Genomic DNA, 20,107 nt, shown 5'->3' with positions numbered 1-20,107 from the left:
ATAGAATGTCACCCAACCTGCTGCAGTCAAAGGGGCAACTGACTATAATGAGCACTGCAGTGAGTAGATGTGCCTTCAGGAGATGCTGCTCACCTTCTGCCATACATAGGTCAGGGGCGTGGTGATCCTTAGTTATTCTTTAACCAGCCATTCTTTTCCAGACAGCTCATACTGTGAACTGACACCCAATTTGAGTTTGAAAATCAGGGGTTTTGTGAAGGGGTTACTTACAGGAACATAGTATTGGAGCTTAGAGAAATACCGTATGAGCAACTTTCAGATTGCTTGGAGTCATCTTCTCCGTTTAAACTAGATTTGCATTCACATCCAAAAGTTCAACCCATGTCACTGTCAAACTGAAATAGGGATGAGTTTGTTTAACAACACGTATCATAGTTGGGAATATGAGCCAAGATAATGAATTGTTCAGAACATCTACCTATATGTCAGATTCACTCAAAGAGGGGAATTATTAAGAGGTAGAAAACCACCTACTAAAGTACTTGTCATCCATCTGCTCTAATCTGATGGAATGGAAGTACTGTAAGAGCTCTTGCATAAAATTACAGCTAATGTACAATTTTCAGTCATCTAGAATTTTTTAATATTGTTCCATTGAAGCTGTAAAAGGGGAGGGGGAGCACTGGGCCTCTATTAAATCAAGGACAAGAAAACACCTGCAAGAAGTAGCTCTCTCTGAAAAAATTAATTAGACCGCTTTCCCTTTGAAATGATATAACTCTTACCTGTACTACACATAGAAATGCAAATGGATTATGAAGCTATATCCCCAAGTGTGCATTTCAAATATTGGTGAGCACTTCCTCATCTGAGTACTGAAATCAATGCAATTATTTGCATGATTAAATGGTCACTGACATGATTAACAGTGGCATAACTGGGCCCCAAATTAACATTAGGAAATATGTCATGATTGTGCCTCTATTAGTATGGGTAGGACATTGCTCCACAGGAGCTGAGTCCCAGTGTGCTACTATTCATTATATGGAAGGTGGCAGAATCTGTCTGCAGAGGGCTGAGTTTCTTGGAGCAATCTGGAATGAAAAAAAAAAATCCCTTTGGATGATCACGCTGGGGAATCGTTACTGATACACTCATCTGCGTGTTCTCCTTGAAGTCAATGGGACCGTCTACATGAGTAAGAGCCCATTGGCATGCGCTCCAGTCTCGTTATAATTCAGTACTGTATCTGTCCAGCCATCTAGTAACAGTTTATCCCATTTTCAGTCACACAGGGAGTTCTGTGTCTCAGCAGCAGCCATATCAGCAGCACAACTGGATCCTCAGCAAAGATGGATCCCAAGTCTTGCGCACAAAAGCATTCCAAAAACTGGCTGCATTTACACCATAAAAATGAATTATTTGGGGATTTTCTGTGTTACAATAGAAAATCCAAATAACCCAGCAAGCTGTCATATCTGTTTGATCAAGCAGCAAATTAAGTATACGTGCCCAATGTTCATGGAGTTTTCTAATGAAGAAAAGTAGTATCAGAGCCAATTTTAATCGCTGGGTGTAGTACCCAGTCAACTTGCACAGAACCAGAGTAAGTGTAGAATGGAAATAAGTCACAGGATGTATATGAGGGCAGTAGGAGGTGAGAGAGAGATTATATTGTATTTAACATTTGATTAATTTATTTGTCAAAAACAACACAAGATGGTCACCAGTTCATTGTCCAGTGTTGCATTTAAGAAGAACAGCTGCCCTATTTTTTCCTTTTTGTTTTGAGGGGAGGAGAAAAAAATCCTGAATTTTCTATTTCTTTTTTTTTTTGCCAATACTTCTTGTGACATAGATTTTCCATGACTAATTAGGGGGAAATGCAGATCCTAACGAAATGATGCCAACACATTAAAGTGAAAGACATAGCCAGATCGTCCGCTGACGTGAATTGGAAGAGCTCCATTGGAGGCAGCGCAGCTTTGTCGGTTGATACACCAACTAAAGATGTGTTTTGTCATTGAGAGGATACAGTTAATAAAACATGAAAACTTAATTAGGCTTTCCTACCTGCACAAAAAGATTTCTATTTTATGAACATGAGAATTGGTTTTACTCATGCAAATACATCTGCAGTATCAGCAGTGTCATAGATGAATAAAAATATGTTAGCATCAGTAAGGTTTTTAAGATGGGAGGCATTAACATGAAACAATATCAAGCACCAAGCAATGTTCTGCATTGTTTTCTGTGTTCATCAGTAAGAACAAAAATATCTGTAGAACTGAAAAGACCTCTTAGAAGCACTGCTCCAGAGCTTTTGAATTAATTATTGATTTTCTCATAACGTGGCCCTATTCACTTAAAGTACCTTAAACTAAAAGAATTTCTTTAGGATTGACAAAATTTAGGTGAATTAAAATGTGGTGCTCTAGATTCTGGTGCTGTTACTTTTGATGAGAAGTTCCTGCTGATTTGAGTAGGCCCATGGGAAACGTAACACAAGAGTAAAAACCATGTAGGCAACTTAATCGCTGCAGATTTCAATCTAATTTTATTGCTATTGTTACGCTTTAAGTCCCCTTTTTAAATGCGCCATTCATATTACGTACTTCACACATCATCAACAAAAGGCAGGTTTTGAGTGCTGCAGAATCTAAAAATTGGTTTTATTTAAACTTAAGAGTTAGAAAACACCTTTTGATGGCTGAGTTGGTTGCCTGAATACCGAGTGACCTCCAGTGGCCTCCATCCTGCATCACATCCCAGCAGGCTAAGCCCCAACCGTCTGTGCAGTGCTGAAACCTCTGGCAGAAGCTGCATGATGAAGGTGGCATCTCATACTATTCCCAGTTCTGTTTTATCCAGCACCACTGAAAAAGAGCCTAAGCAGTAATTTGGATTAGGGATTGAATGCATTTTGAGTGAATAAAGGGACCAATTCTTATCTTTATATATATTGCACAGTGTTGACAAGTCTTCTCACTGGTTTGCCTTTATTTTTTTCCTTTCAGGAGTATCTACAAGACAATAATGATGTATTTCATGGCTCTCTAACATCATGTCTTGCAGGTATGACTCTGATGGCCATCTGACGAATGCAACCTTCCCGACTGGGGAGGTCAGCAGTTTTCACAGCGATGTTGAAAAGCTGACGCGAGTGGAACTTGATACTTCAAACAGAGAGAATGTGATCACAGCCACAAACTTCTCAGCTACCTCTACAATATATACTTTAAAACAAGGTAATTAAAGCATTTCTGTTATTTCTTCCCTAATCATTACGTTTCAAAGTCTAGATATTATTGCATTCTTAAATGCTTGCAAAAAAAAAAAAAAAGACATTAGAATTAGTTCATTTGTTTCTTCTTTGCTTCAGTACAAATAGCTAGATACTACTTTAAATTCTCCTGGGGTACCAATTAGAAACAAACCACGAGTGAATTCTTTTCCTCCTAGAAGAGTCCTATGGGTAGATTCCTGTTACTGGAACCTCTGATGTCTTCAAGCTTTATGTGCTACTTTCTGCTTCAGTATCTGAGGACTTGGACTGCCCTATAATACACTGAGATTTGTTATTCTGAGAAATACTGCCCAGAAGAATGACATGCTCCACTGACGTTTTAGCACTGAAATGCTAATGCTGTGAGTTCTTTCTGGTAGTGCTGTGTTCTGGTGATGACAGCACTTGTAGGAAAGATTACAGTATGGCCCACCTCTGCTGGTGACTGCCTTGGGATGAGATTTTGACTCAGCCCCTGTAGACACCCCAGTACTCCTCTGCCAGTATCATACCTCTCAAGAAGTATTTACTCTTTGCCTAATGGAATTGCCACAGTGTCCTCCAGATTGTGCAGATTCATCACCAAAGTTCTGGTTTTATATAGTTTAATCAATCTGGGGTTTTTTTTTTCTTGTTGATTTTTTGTTGTCAGTGGATTGTTCAGGCTTTAAGACAGCAGGTGCTGAGAAATTGCTCTCTGATTTCCTTCCACATCTGCCATAGCAAAAGTTTGTAACTGAGCAAACCACAGAATTTTTCTTCCTCTCAGCTTTTAATCTATAAGAAACAAATAGGAAGAACTCACCTCACAAGATACTCATTCCTCTTCACTATTGCATTGCAGAGACAGCACTGAATAAGTGGAAATAATTATATTATATTGTTGTATTGCCTGTCAGGTTTTGTCCAAGTGACCCCATCTGGTCTGTCCATCATCTCCCGACTGGCTGATTGTATGTCTGTCCTTAAATCTGAAACTCCTCAAAGTTAGTATGTTACCAAATTCTGTCTCAGGAAAGTGCTAGCACAGTATGGGCAGTGCCAGAAATGAACAGATGTAGTTATTATTATACCTATCATATTTATGAATTCATATAATTTGCATATTTGCACATCTCTGTGAAACTATCACGAAGCACCCTGTGAGCAACTAGTCAGTCAGAAATACATCTGAGTCACAAAGTCTCTTTAATGTAGTATCTGTTATCTTCACTTTTTGAAATACCCAACTATTTTCCACGTATTCGTGTCTCAAGAGCTGGACCAGTTATTTCTGTGTGCACCAGCTTTATAAAAGGATGCTTTTGGTAGTCCCAAGTTTCATGCTTGACCTCAGATACTCATTGCAGTCGGTGAAGCATTACACTATCCTCTTCAAAGAGTTAAAAGAGCCCAACCCAGCCTATGGGTTTACATACTTTTAAGCTGCAAGCAAAAATTCTTTATTCCTGCTGTAGGAAAACTTCACAGCAGAAATCATCAGGCCAAATGTACCATAAAGCTCTTTGAACACGGGAAGGCCCAGAGGTCACAGGTTGCGAAAATCATGCTGTAGTTGGTGTGTGTTCAGCTGTCTGTAACATAGGGATAAAGCCCTGTTGCACATAATACTTGTCTTGTAAATCTGGAGATCTGAGCTCTTCTGTGTTCCCTGTTTTTGGTGGTTGTTTTCTGACAGATAACACACAGAATATCTACCGGGTCAGCCCAGATGGGTCTCTGAGAGTCACCTTTGCCAGTGGGATGGAAATCACGCTCAACACGGAGCCTCATATTCTAGCAGGGGTTGTCAGCCCCACTTTAGGGAAGTGCAATATCTCCCTTCCTGGAGAGCATAACTCAAATCTCATTGAATGGAGGCAAAGGAGGGAGCAGACCAAAGGCAGTATCTCCACGTTTGAAAGAAGGCTAAGGGTAAGGCTTCCTCTTGTGTAAAGTGCAGTGTTCCTTTTGAAAGCCGTTGAACTAAAATCACATTGAAATGTTCTGCTCTGTAAAAACAGTGATGGAAACTTCATATCAATGGTGGGCCGCAGCCATGAATTTCAAAATCAGACTCTTCCAGCAGTCACAGGGGTGTTTGAACTCTGTTTGATTTTGGTTGTAAGACTTGACCTCAAGACGTAATTACTTTTTTTTCCTCCTCTTCTTTTTCAATTAAGAACTTGATTATGGCTTTGGAAGAAGCTATGAGCCAAGCATGAGGCATCCTGGCACAGCAGCAGAGTTGGAGCCTCTCTCTGAGAGCCATTCTGCCTCTCTCAGACGTATCAACCCTCTTTCTTCTGGGAAAATAGCTGGTGCCAGCTTCTGCCTGGGACAGGGTCTCACTGGGCAAACCTTGGGTGTCCTGGCTATTGCATCTCCTGCAAGCCAGAATGGCACAGAGCCTCCCTGTGTATCCATTCAGGCTGTGTATTCAGCCCTGTACCACTCACTCTGAGACCCTTCACTCCCTCTGGCTGGCTTACACTATGGCTCCAATAAAGATTTACTTTAACATTGCATCCGTGGTTTGTTTTCATCTGTGAGGAGAACTCACAGATTACAATGACAGATGGTAAACATTCAGCATTCAATTAGGTAACACTAAGGCTCAAAGAGACTGCTACCTTGCAGAACAGGTTTTTTATGAAATCAGTTCTGGTTTTCACATGAGTACACTTTAAAATGCCTGTTCCAGTAGTACAGCTGGGAATTTTGGCCTTAAAAATATTGCATTATGAACTGCAACCTTTCTGGATAGGTATTGTCTCAGAAGGTACATCTGTTAGCACTGAAAATACAGAGATGGTTATTAAAATCTCTGGATAGTCTTATGGTTTTCCTTCGGAGTTTTCCTATTATGCAGTTTGTATTTTCTAGTGTTGAAATTGACTCAGGTTCTTTTAACTGATTTTCACTTACTTCGACGTGATCCTTAATATTCCCTGGCAAAAAAAAAAGGGAGGAAATTCACAAATAGTCAGGATTAAATGGATTGTGGCTGGAGTCATAAAATGTTCATTGAAATACTGCAATGCTGAAGCTGTCCACATCTCAGCTGATTGACCTACCTCTGGATCAGTCTGTTGGTGCAGAGAAACACTCATGTACTCTTCTTTGTCCACCTTCACCTTCATCCCATGAGAGGATGGAAGGTGAAAGAGAAGTGTAAGAATAATTGTGATACGCTGCTGTCTTACATTCTGTGTCCTTCCAAAAGTACCCACTAGCATCACAGCTGTTGAACATTGCGTTGTGATTTCTGTAAACTGTGTCTTTTTATATCTGCCCAAGATCAAGGGGGTTTATGGATTTTCCCTGCCTACTCAGAAGGACAAGTCATATTACAGCCTTTTCCCTTCTCTTGACTCCACTGAGCTCTAGGACTGCCTGTGAGGACTGTCATGGCAAGGTGGGAAGGAACCTGACAGGACAGGACATTAAATGCAGATTTGGTAGTGGAAAGGAGGAAAAATATTCAACACATAGGTTACACTGTGTAAATAGGCACAAGAGAAAGGGACAAATGGACTATTGAGGATGTTGCTACCAGTAAGAAGGACATTGAAGGACAGGTGAAATATTTGGGTCCTGGAGTTCAGCTTTAGTACTGAGGTGTTTACTTGGGATGCTGATGGAGCGGGGAGTCAGAGGAGGTGACAGGAGCTGGAGCACTGCAGGTGGCAAGGAAGGCCAGCAGCATTTACCCAGAGTCTGCTATCTTTTGTGGGTGATTAAAGGAAATATGCAGGACAGCAAGCAAAATATATCATCATATAGTGTGTTTGAAGCAGTACACCAAATAATCAAAAGAATTTAAGGCTGTTGATAGATCCTTGAGTACTGCTGGGAAAAAAAATATGGCATCATTAGAAGCTTTTATGCTGGGTGAGGTTCTGGCGAGGCCTTCTGAAAACTTCTAGTTTCATTTTAAGTTATATTTTACAAGGAAAGTTTTTAAACACTTAATATGCCATGACTGCACAATAGGTAGTGTGTTAGAAAGCTTGCAATGTAGGGCAGAAAGAACTATGCTGAACTTTGAAAATATATGTAAAGAAAAGCTCTGGGGATTGGACCAGTTCTCAGTGGAAATGAACAGACTTTTGGGAGCCTTCAGTTAAAGAATTAAAACAGCACAATAGAAGAGCCTTCTGAGGGAGGAAAAAAAGCATAGAAATGAGGTTTAAAGGTGTTACTTACAGCTCAGTCCTGATACCACCATTGAAACCAACGGCTTTGAGTGTTAACAGGTATAAAGTAGGAGGCAGGTAACTGGGGTTGAGATAAAGGATGAGCCGGCTGAAGAGAAGAAAGCTATTCCTTCTCTGCCTGGTCCTAACACTTTTAATTCTTAATCGCAATTAGCAACCATTTTGAAAGCATGTCTCTCTATTAGTGTTATTTCCAGTTCTGGAAAGAGGCCACAGTTAGCACGTTGTGAATAATGCTGTAAACGTGTTTTAAAAAGTGGGATTTTTGCATGGTGCGAATTCCCTGCTCTGGAAATAGAACAGAAGTGAGTAACTTAACTGAAATGCTAGAACAGACATCTAACTTTATCTCAGTATCTAAATCAATGTGGGAAAACAGGAATTAATCACAGGTTTACTTTAAGTGAAGAACCGCCTGCCCTGGCACTTCCTGAAAGTATGTGAAACAGTCTGTAGGCATGTATGCATTTTATATTAATAATAAATCTATGTACAATCAGGCATTTTAACATCAATCTTAATCTAGCAAGACTTCTTTTTTATCAATTGAACTGCTATTTTAATTGACTTCTGAAAATGAAGCAAAGGCTGCTGTTAAAACCAATGAGCATGATACATAGTAATATACTGATTAGAATGCAGCTCTGTTCTCTCCTGTCTTTTGCATAGCTTAGAGGAACTTGGCATTGGATGCAGTCCAGGTTTTATAACTGGATATCTACAAAATTAAAAATTGAATGCTTGGCCAGTCTTACTTATTTTTGCCTTTTTCTTTTCTTTTAATAACAAAAAAGGAAGTAACTCACTGGCCTCAATTCAAAAGTCCTACACATAAAGGCTTTGACAGCTATGTTTATTACGGCATTTAGCAAATTATCTCCTTTACTTTACCAGTCTTACAACAACTTCTAATGATAGGACCAAATCCTCTGCCAATGTGTATCCATTTACGTTGACTCAAATCAAAACACAGACAAGGAAATAATACAATCATGTCTTCTGATTTACAGATTGTAGGCAGTTTAGGCTTGAGAATGAAAATCAAGAGAAGTGCACATTTATGTGATTATTTCCACTGTGAAATTTCTAGCTATAAAACTAACGGAACTAGAGTCAACTAATGTTTAAAAATATATAATAAATATATCTTTTTATGCATTACTGATAGTAGTATTGAAGTCAGCTGAATTTTCTCCTTATTTTCATCAGCTGACATTGCTTTCAGAAACCAGTTTTCCCTGGCTTGTAAGAGGACGTATGATCTCCACCCTCTCACAGGGGCTCCTTACTGCACTGTATGTACATTGGAGGAGTCATCTGTGAGAAGCCACTGGGATTTGAAATCAGCCTTTCAATGACAATGTTGAAATGAGGCCTGCTGCCAGCGTATTGTCCTGTCCCTTGAGAAGGGTGTTAAATTTAACTTAAACCTAATACAAGAAAGTAAACTAATGAGACATACAATGTGGAATACAAGAGAAGTAATGGCATCCACCCAAACCTTATTTTCACTCTGTGAGTTGAACTGAGCATCGCATTTTACTTGGGCTCCTTAACTATCATTAGAGCATAAATTGTAATAGTTACAGCAGTCTACAGGAGTATATAGGTATTTTATGGCTATTGTAAATGAACACTATTAAAGTTAGACATGTGTGTATATAAAACCCCAGGAATGGTAGTTGAAGAAAGAACACCTGCTTCTTCTAGATTTTCAAATTATTTTGTATCTAAAAACAGAAAGTGGGAAGGGGAAAAAAAAGGTTGTTTCTAATCACTACCACCGTATGATCACAGCTTGAATTATTAAACAGATATTCTTAACCATTTCCTTTATGGCTATGCCTCCAGGTCTCAGTGAGAGTTAGCACTGCGCTGTGCACTGTGCTAACACCTGCACTGACATCATCTCTGCCGTAAAGAAGTTATTAATTGGAATAGATTAATACAAGTGATTAGATAAAATGCAGCAGGTTAATACAATGAGCACTTTGAGCATTGATCTGAAAAAGACAAGTCAATGAACAATGTTTTATGGTTCCGTAAATTATATCTCTGATTTAAATGGAGTTTTAATAGTGATTGCCCAGTGACTGAATGATGTAAGGAGGCAGATGATGACAGCACTGGATAAATATATTTTGTGTTCATGAATCTGGTTCTGCTTTGAACTTGATTTCAAACAGAGAATTGGGCTGCCCCTCTGCGTTTTCCTATTGGACCATAAATGTTAACAGCTCGTAACACAGTCACTATGTTCATCTGTCGGGCACAGTGAGCTTAACAGATGTTGCAGGTCCCAAATGTGGCGAGAGCTGCAACGAGGAATATGGCTGGGACCAGGCATCACTGCCACTGGCTGTCACAAGCTCTGGGAGAGGGATGGTTTTGTGAAGAAGTATGAAGGTGCTGGTGAGCAGGGTCTTTGGGAGCTGCAAGCACAGCTCTTGCCTTTGCAGCATCAGTATGTGACCTGGTGTGGTCTGTCTCCGAGCAATAGCTGACCTGTCAACATTTAACAGAGCTTAAAAGAGAGGATATGAGATAGGATATCTTTGTTAATTTGTGGCTTAACTACGCATCTTTGGCTGGAATCAAGAAGTCCATCCACAGTTGCGAAGAAAAACTTACGAAAAGGTGAGAGCAGAGGTGAGGGTTTAGTATATGGAAATAGGAAACATCCTGTAATGCACACTATAATAAGATTGAATGCAAGCAGCATTTATTTCTTGGTCCTCCTCTTTCTAGTGTGAATATTCTTGTATTTTCTTGTCTTTAATGAGTCCTAAATTTTCCATCATAATGTTAAATCACTGCACATTTTTATTAGAGCTGACATAGAGATGTTTGGTTTGTGTGTAATTAAATGCATGTTTTTCTTACTTTTCTGTATCTTTGTGTTTAGGCCCACAACAGAAACCTGCTCTCCATTGATTTCGATCACGTAACAAGAACAGGAAAGATTTATGATGATCATCGAAAGTTCACTCTTCGGATTATGTATGACCAGACAGGACGCCCAGTTCTATGGTCACCCATCAGCAAGTACAATGAGGTCAATATCACTTATTCGCATTCTGGATTAGTCACCTATATCCAAAGAGGAACCTGGACTGAGAAAATGGAGTATGATCCAAGTGGGAACATAATTTCCAGAACGTGGGCAGATGGTAAAATATGGAGTTACACATATTTAGAAAAGGTAAATAATTTTTAAACGTGGATTGTTCTACCAAGGCAAAAAATACTTGGTATTACAGAGATACTGTATTGTGAACTATGTTATAATGCCACCTCTTGCAAGAGTATTTAACACTTTTGAAATAGAAAATGCATACAATTACATAACTAAATGAAAATGCCTCTGAAAATGGTTAGACCTACATGTCACCCACTCAAACCTGCCATAGTTTAGTTCTGAAAAAGTTATCGGCACTTCAGATTCATTTAATTGGTAAGTAAAAATGACTTCTTGGTCTCAGTCTGAGTGAACAAAGGACATGGTCACTGCTGAAAAGCACATTGCTACTCTGTATAACATAGTCAAAAATATAACAGTACTGAAAGGGAACTTTTTGCTCCCTGTAAACACAGCTTATTTTAAAACCAAAATGACAAGCCAGCAAGTACAAGCTTACATCTATTCAGTGGTGCACTGGAAAAAAGGGATTGATCCTATGAGGTGAAAGTTTACTTCAGTATTTATGAGAGCCATTTGGGGGGAGCATTCATATGAAATAAGTTATTGCTCTTCTTTTATAGTGACATCATGTCTAAATTGCCTGAGTATTGTAATTTTCATTTATTTCTACAGGTAATGGTCACAGAATGAGGGAATAAGTGTTGTACAGACTGAGGAAGAACAGCATTTCCTTCATCTGTAAAAGGATGTAGAAGCATCTTATTTGGTCTTTGTCTCCCAAAACCAAATCTGTATTTTTAAAGCTTTCAGAACTTAGTATGAAATTGTATTCAAACCTTTTAACCCTTATTTTTTAAATAGCAACATCTTGGACTATCCAATGTACTGTGAGTTTGCAGAGCATTTTCTGTGAACCTCTTAACCACAGGGAAAGGCTAGAAGGGTACAGGTGATGTAAAACTGATAGGGGGTATGCCACACAGAAAATCCAATGGCTTTGAAGTTATTTATACATCAAATAGTTCCAAATGTGTGCTTTTAAGATAAACTTTGGTGTACTTTTTTTCAATATATTTAAGCTTGATCCTCAAAAAATTGAACCTAACACAGAGAAAAAAATGATTGAGACTGGAGAATGCATAAAAATGTGATTCCTTCCTTGTCTGCATGCAGTTTGATTCTTGCATGTATTAACAAGATTGGCAAACCCTAGAAGCTTCAGAAGTTTGGTTCAGATAAATTTGTCAGGACTTCTTTTGTCTCTATGCTCTTCTGCAAATGGCAAGTAAACAGTCATTTAGTAGAGCTTTCAAATACTTGGGCAATGTGCCTTTTGGAGGAATCTTATTTTTTCTTTGGGTCTGATGGACCATAATTTTGAAAAGATGTATGCTTCTTATCTTTCCAAACCACTTTGTCTGTTCTTAGTTTATGAGGAGCTTATAAATAAAGTCATAAAACTGTTATTCTGGAATTGTACACAAGTGGCCAAATCCTTATCTTGTAGAAGCAAATGGCAAAAGCTAGCAGGTTATGCTGTAACTGGTCGTTAAAATAACTGGAAGTCAGACACACCATGGACATGATCTCACAGCTATTTAATGTACTTTCGTCACTGTTGTTGAGCCAAGGAAAGATGGATTCACTATCAAAATTAGACAATGAAATACCATTTTGTGGCTCCATTAAAGTCAATAACTCATTATGTTAATTACATAATGATTACTAAAGGTTGTCTGAAACCTCGTAAGATCCAATGATTCCTTTTATCAAAAAATCAATTCTATAAATCACTTCCAATTCACAGTTATTTAATTCTTCATTTTTAGCACTTGATGAGTTAATTTGAGCAACCTGCTCTAGTGGAAGGTGTCCCTGCCCATAGCAGGGTGGTCGGAACTGGAGGAGCTTTAAGGTCCCTTCCAGCCCAAACCTTTCTATGAATCTATAATTGTACATCTTCAAAAATCTCTACTCCTTCCAAAATGAGCTCCAATACTTTAGGTTTTAAAAGCACTATGACAGTAGCACTGTAAATAATTTTTTCTGGTGAGATTCAGTTCCTCTTGTTTTGGTCACTTTCCTCAATTAGTTAGTGGTGTTATAAAATTTCCTGCATATTCCAAGCTTGCTTCCAAGATCCTGCTGTTTGCCACCGGACAAAACAGATGAGCGGCTATGTGTGTATGTTGGACAGAAATGACATCTAGTGGTGATGCTCAGCATTTCTGTGGATCCCCACTAGAGCTCCCAAGTAATTGCCACTGGCTGTTTGTCTTGATATACCATGTGGCATCAGTCATTACATGGTTGACCAGGCTCTGGTTGCTTTTATAAAATGACAGCTCTCTGGATGTTTTATGAGCTACCCTCTGAAATCCATTAAAACAATTAGAACCCAATTTGTGCAAAGAGTGAAAAATCTATTGTAATATTATTAGGATGAATTGGGAATTCATTTTAGAGGTATCCTCTAATATGCTAGAGAGGATACTAAGTCTCCAACCCTTGTACTTTCTATCCTTTTACTATCCTGGACAAAAGTGGAAAAGCCACAAAGTGCTGTAAAAATGGCTCAGAGGGGCACTGAAGTTATATTAGAGATGTTTCTGCTCTTGTTATTCATACTCATTCAATGGCAGACAGCTTAAAAACAGTCCAGGGAGCAGTATTGAGGGAGAGGTGTCACATCAGTGCTAGGAGAGAGTTCAGCCAGTGGTTTACTGCAGACTGGGGACTCTTGGCTGAAGGTGAAAACAAAATAAACCCTGTGCATGTTAGAAATGCTTGGCAGACCAACAGTAAAGCGATGAGAAAGCTCAGTGTAAAGGTCTGTCGTCACCAGCTGGCAGAGGGTGACTTGCGAAGTGGCATATGTTGGTGCTCTCTGGCTTGTATACAGGTGACATATGCCTTTCACCAAGCACAGGAAGAAATACATCTTGGGAGGGCAGGGGGCCGGGGCTGCAGAGAGGATGGCCAAGGCTTAGCCTGTCTTTGGCCCTTTCAATAAACCCTTGGGGTATCTGTCAGAGCAAAGTGGCTTAGGGCCAGTGTTACTTAACACATTACAGGGCTGAGCTATTGGTGGTTTTTTCCCAGAGAAGATTTTTAAGCTTAAAGGACAAAAAAGCCTTTTTTTTAGTGATTTCTTTCCCCAGCGCTGTAATGAAAAAGCAGTCACACTGTTCCTCATAGGACTTTGTTTTAGGGGATGACTCAATCGTGCAGAAGCCTGATAAATTTGCTTATGTGCCTGGTAGGTTTGGGCTGTGAGCTAAGAACCATGCAGTGTCAGCACTCTGTCTCGGTTCAGGTACTGTGGCAAGGATGTTTCAACAATGACTGTTCACCAATGGGCTTGTACTCTGTGACGCTGCGACTTTACATATTCGTCTGCCAAACAAACCAGCCAGATTTCATTGACCAGCCACAATTAACCAGCACAGGGCAAAATACCAAGTACCTCTGTAGAAATTACATTTTTTGTAAATATTAAATAACAGAGAAAGAAGTAGTCACACCAAACAACCTGCAGACTATTTTCTTCATCTGCAAGCATGAGACTCCTGGGGGAATGTGCATTTAATAGAAGACATACAGAAAAAGGGGTAGATCTATGCTAGAGATATGCAGAGTGCCAATAAAAGCAAAACACCTTGTACACACCACTGAAAGTTTCCCCTTTGCACCTACCCTAGAAACATCTGCTAGTGCAGATGCTCTTCCTGTGTGTGCAGAAAAGGTTCTCTCTGGTTTTGCTTCCTGGAAGGATGACCTAAATATTTCAAAGCAACATAGCAAGTCAGCATGAGGCTGAAATGCTACTGAGGGCCACATCGGACTTCCAGTTTGGAGGTCCTTACCTCTAAACTGATTATTATTCTCCTCCTGTTTTGTACTACCTTGATGGCCAGGTCTCCTGCAGCTGAAAGCTTCACTCGGCGTTGTACAGGTAGTAAGACCAAACTACAGGAGTGGATGGTTGTTTCAGCATTTCCTTAACCATCAGGCACTCCCTAGATGAGTAATCATTTTCTTACGCTACCATTCCTGTTTGATTGCAGTCTGTGATGCTGCTGTTGCACAGCCAGCGCCGCTACATCTTTGAGTACGACCAGTCGAGCTACCTGCTGTCGGTCACCATGCCGAGCATGGTGCGCCATGCCTTGCAAACCATGCTGTCCGTCGGGTACTACCGCAACATCTACACCCCTCCAGACAGTAGCGCAGCATTCATCCAGGACATAGCCAGAGATGGAAGGCTTCTGCAGACATTGTACCCTGGGACAGGGCGCAGGGTCCTTTACAAGTACACCAAGCAGTCCCGGCTTTCTGAGATTCTCTATGATACCACTCAAGTCACGTTCACCTACGAGGAATCTTCTGGGGTTATTAAAACAATACATTTAATGCATGATGGATTCATCTGTACCATCAGATACAGGCAAACAGGTTTGTGTAATTCTTACTATTTTACTAAAGTTTTGGCCCTGATCCCACACTTTCCTGGCATGAAATTCCATTATTTTTATGTCTACAAGTTCTTATATTTTATGTTTCAATAGAAAAATGTGTGTGTATCTATGTCTGTGTCCATAGGCATATATAGCTCTCCCATTTGAAATACAGTTTTCTTTTTATTGCTTGGTATGGAATAGCTCATATAATGTTTGATTGTTTTTATTCCACTGTGTGGATATTCGCTAAATACTAAATCAAGTTGGTTTATTGTTTGCATTTTCAAGTTTCCTTGCTTATACCATAACATAAATTTAAAAGGACTGTTTATGCAAGGAAGGAAATCAACATGTGATATAAATTTAGTTTAGAATTATATTGTAAGTAAACAGAAATCATAATTATTAATAAGAGAGCATTCATTTAAACAAATGTTAATAAAACATAAATATTTTGCAGAGCAAACATTAATAAGGGTTTGTGAGAGAATAACCTAACATATTCTTAGTTAACAGTATTTTCTGAGACAGTCAAGTAGCAATAAGGCTTAAGGGTATATTTGAGCTCATTGCCTGTCTGCTTGCTCTGTAGGCTAAGTATACTGTGGATATAATCCACTATTCTTCTTGCTTTTCCTCTGCCCTTTTTGTTTTGGACAGGTCCACTTATTGGCCGCCAGATCTTCAGGTTTAGTGAAGAAGGACTTGTAAACGCCAGATTTGACTACAGCTATAACAACTTCCGTGTCACGAGCATGCAGGCCATGATAAATGAGACGCCTCTTCCCATAGATCTGTACCGTTACGTCGATGTTTCTGGCAGGACTGAACAGTTTGGAAAATTCAGTGTCATTAATTACGATTTAAACCAAGTTATAACCACCACTGTGATGAAACATACCAAAATTTTTAGTGCTAATGGCCAGGTGATTGAAGTACAATATGAAATTCTCAAGTCTATCGCTTACTGGATGACCATCCAGTATGACAATATGGGTCGTATGGTGATCTGTGATATACGCGTAGGTGTAGATGCCAATATAACAAGATACTTTTATGAATATGATGCTGATGGTCAGCTTCAGACGGTGTCTGTGAATGATAAAACCCAGTGGCGCTACAGCTATGACCTTAATGGCAACATCAACTTGCTGAGCCATGGGAACAGCGCACGCCTCACCCCTCTGAGATACGATCTGAGAGATCGCATTACCAGACTTGGAGAAATTCAATATAAAATGGATGAAGATGGTTTTCTCAGGCAAAGAGGCAATGAGATCTTTGAGTACAACTCTAACGGTCTGCTGAACAAAGCATATAGCAAAGTGTCTGGCTGGACTGTGCAATACTGTTACGATGGTCTTGGCAGACGGGTTGCAAGCAAGTCAAGCCTCGGGCAACACTTACAGTTCTTCTATGCTGATCTCTCCAACCCAATAAGAGTTACTCACTTGTACAATCATACCAGCTCAGAAATAACATCCCTATATTATGATCTTCAAGGTCATCTCATTGCAATGGAATTAAGCAGTGGTGAAGAATATTATGTTGCTTGTGATAACACTGGAACACCTCTAGCTGTATTTAGCAGTCGGGGCCAAGTCATAAAAGAAATATTGTACACCCCATATGGAGAGATCTACCAGGACACTAATCCAGATTTCCAGGTTATCATTGGTTTTCATGGAGGGCTCTATGATTCTCTCACTAAATTAGTTCATCTGGGCCAGCGGGACTATGACGTCATTGCTGGTCGATGGACAACACCAAACCATCACATATGGAAACACCTGAATGCTGTCCCACAGCCATTTAATCTCTACTCATTTGAAAATAATTACCCAGTCGGCAGAATCCAAGATGTTGCTAAGTACACAACAGGTAAAAGTAACATGTTTCTCATGAAAATACAGCTTTCTGTCAAATTCTGGCATGGATTTAAGACTCCAGAGATCTTTTGCATACCTCTGAAGTTACTGTTTGGCTCTAATCTTACGTATGTTAAATTCATGTCTTTAGTAGGTAGCATTTTACTGAGCTTGATCTGTTTTCTATAGCCTTTATGGTAATCAAGAAAATAATTTATAGTTGCTTCTGCTGCTTTTCTAAGTGCTAAAATTAGGGGAGGAATGGAGGCAGCTTAATTTGAATTTTTTCCACTATAAATAGATAGAAGGTACACTATTGATCCGAGTATAGCTATGCTTTGTAATCAAATAATTTGTTTGCTACAATAAATGCTGTAACCAGTACTGAAAACATAAATTGATGTGAAAATGATTTCTGCATAGCTGCAATTTCTGCAGACTATCCTCGCTTTTTCTAGGAGTTATGTACCTTATTGCCAGCATCCTTTTCTTGTTTTGTAGACATTGGAAGTTGGCTAGAGCTGTTTGGTTTCCAGTTGCACAACGTACTACCTGGATTCCCAAAACCAGAGATAGAAGCTTTGGAGACAACATACGAACTTCTAGAGCTTCAAACAAAAACCCAAGAGTGGGATCCTGGAAAGGTCAGCAAAAACTCTATTCAGCTGCTTCTAATACTAAAATAAGGATATTTATTAGAATATATTGGAGACCAAGGAAACAATGTGACTTTATGGTTCAGCGTAATAGGCAGGGCAAATAGTCTAACAATGCTAGAAGCTTTCATGTTGATTCTGCACAGGTGTCAGAGTGGAGTGAGAGTTTTAAGGAGACGCTTTTAGCAACAGAGTGAAGCAACTTTGCAGCTCTTTTCAGAGAAACTATCCAAATTTGAGAAACAAAAGGGTAAAAGTGTTAAAGTGTTTGTGTGAAAATGGAAAAAACTACAAAAAAAATTTGTGGGACTAAACATTAAAACAACAGATTTTCATCTTTGTTAGCAAAAATGCAACAAGAGATGCAAAATCACTGAGCGTAAAAATATCTTTACAAGTCTGTACATCTGCATAGTTATTGAAAAGAGAAAGGAAAGAGAAAGGAAAAGAGATATTTTGCTATGGATTTGTAGGGGGGTCTGTAAAATTCAACCTCGCTTCTGGGCTTATTTTCAGTTAAGAAGAGCCATGCAGCAGCTATCAGGGTCTATCAATCAATGAAACTGCAACAGAACCAACTACCGATATTCTGAGCAGACGTTCATGTTCTTCATTTGACCATATGAACGTCTGTTAACAATGAAATATGATTTTGCATAGATGAGAGAGAAAAGACGCCTTTTCTCTAATGTAGTCAGGGAAAGGAGGTATAAAGTGTTGTGAGCTCATGTTCGCAGCGTTTAGCACACCTTTTTTTCCATGCACAAATGAGTACAAGAAGTGCAGAGGGCTGGAGGGTCGGAGCTAGTTCCAGATGTAGGAACATGTTCATGCAAAATTATCACTGAGATATTAAAGAAGCTGTTACAAAGGCACAGAAAAAGTGTATCGATGGGTATAGTGTTGAAAGACAAGTAGCTGGTTGAAGGGGGTTTTTTTTAGCCTCAATCTACAAATCTGATGTACTTGCCTGGTTCTTATTGTTCTAGTGTCTTGAGACCTTCACAGCCTACTTTCCTTGAAGAATGGGCTATGAAAACTGTTACTGCTATTTTACAGAAAACATAATTAGATGCACAGAAACTAAGCATATATTCATGTGAAAGAGCACAGCTTTGAGTTCAGGTTTCCCCATGCCTAAGAGTTGAAGGCCAGCCCTTACAGTAACAATTCAAAGAGGGGTAGTAGAAAGAAAAGGAAGAATAAATACAAAAGTACCATTTTTAATAAATATGTTTTCTGTTTGTTAGAAATAAAAGAGTCCAAGAGGCTGAAAGCAATGCCTTAGGTGATCAGAAAGCCTGTGCATATACCCAGGCTCTGTAGATACGCAATGTTTTCCAGACAAATTGAAGATCCATTCTAAGCAATCAAGAGATTAGTAGGGTCTGTGAGACACTATAAAGAACTGCAAGATGCCTCACCTGCAAACTTTACTGGTATTTTCTTTTCCAGACTATCCTTGGCATTCAGTGTGAGCTACAAAAGCAACTCCGAAACTTCATATCCTTGGATCAACTTCCCATGACACCGAGATACAGTGATGGCAAGTGCTATGAGGGAGTGAAGCAACGGAGATTTGCAGCTGTTCCTTCAGTGTTTGGAAAAGGCATCAAATTCGCTATAAAGGACGGTTTAGTGACAGCTGACATCATAGGTGTGGCTAACGAGGACAGCCGGCGCATTGCTGCCATCCTCAACAACGCTCACTACCTGGAGAACCTGCATTTCACCATAGAGGGCCGAGACACACATTACTTCATCAAGCTGGGGTCTTTGGAAGAAGATTTGGCCCTCATTGGCAACACTGGAGGACGACGCATCTTGGAGAACGGCGTCAACGTCACGGTGTCACAGATGACTTCCGTCATCAACGGGAGGACTAGACGCTTTGCTGACATCCAGCTCCAGCACGGCGCGCTCTGCTTTAATGTTAGGTATGGAACAACGGTTGAAGAAGAAAAGAACCATGTGTTAGAGGTAGCCAGGCAGAGAGCCGTGGCTCAGGCCTGGACTAAGGAGCAGAGACGGCTGCAGGAAGGGGAAGAAGGTATTAGGGCATGGACAGATGGAGAGAAACAGCAGCTTTTAAGCACTGGGAGGGTACAAGGCTACGATGGATATTTTGTTTTATCTGTGGAGCAGTATCTCGAACTTTCTGACAGTGCCAATAATATTCACTTTATGAGACAGAGTGAAATAGGCAGAAGGTAACAAAGAAAATCTCTGCCTTTGCGTCACCAAAGACTGCCTGTTTTTAAACGTAAAATGGTTTATTGTATTGGTTTTTCTAGATCAGAACTCTGTATATATAAATATAGAGGAAAAAAAACATATCCAACTGCCTTTAAATGTGACAGAAGATGGTATTTTAATATTGTTCGTTTAACTCTTTGAGAGATGACAGTGACAATTTTTAGTTCTTGTGTGGCAGTATTCAAAACCTTCAGAAGCAGAGTCCTGACGGCCGAGCAGCGCGACCTGCGCAAGTCCCCGCGGGGTAGGGCAGAGCGCAGCGTGCTCTGCCATCTGCTA

At 39.7% G+C, this 20,107-nt stretch overlaps 1 protein-coding gene across 2 annotated transcripts in view; it reads left to right on the top strand.

Annotated features, from left to right (window-relative positions):
- The window catches only part of TENM1 (teneurin transmembrane protein 1), a gene marked incomplete at its 3' end in the record, with an annotated part of 242,605 nt that extends 222,819 nt beyond the window's left edge, over nt 1–19,786 (top strand). For both annotated transcript variants that reach the window (XM_080624671.1, XM_080624670.1), the window contains exons 24-30: nt 3,037–3,209; nt 4,926–5,161; nt 10,352–10,648; nt 14,656–15,043; nt 15,709–16,929; nt 17,418–17,560; nt 19,028–19,786. In XM_080624671.1, the coding sequence (XP_080480797.1) occupies nt 3,037–3,209; nt 4,926–5,161; nt 10,352–10,648; nt 14,656–15,043; nt 15,709–16,929; nt 17,418–17,560; nt 19,028–19,786 (3,217 nt within the window). The remainder of the gene's footprint in view (nt 1–3,036; nt 3,210–4,925; nt 5,162–10,351; nt 10,649–14,655; nt 15,044–15,708; nt 16,930–17,417; nt 17,561–19,027) is intronic.
- Between the last annotated feature and the right edge of the window lie 321 nt (nt 19,787–20,107).

Source organism: Psittacula echo, assembly GCF_963264785.1.
Source record: "Psittacula echo genome assembly, chromosome: 8".
NCBI classification, from domain to species: Eukaryota; Metazoa; Chordata; class Aves; order Psittaciformes; family Psittacidae; genus Psittacula; species Psittacula echo.
Note: the sequence above shows the minus strand (reverse complement) of the source record. Positions and strands in the feature narration are given on the sequence as shown.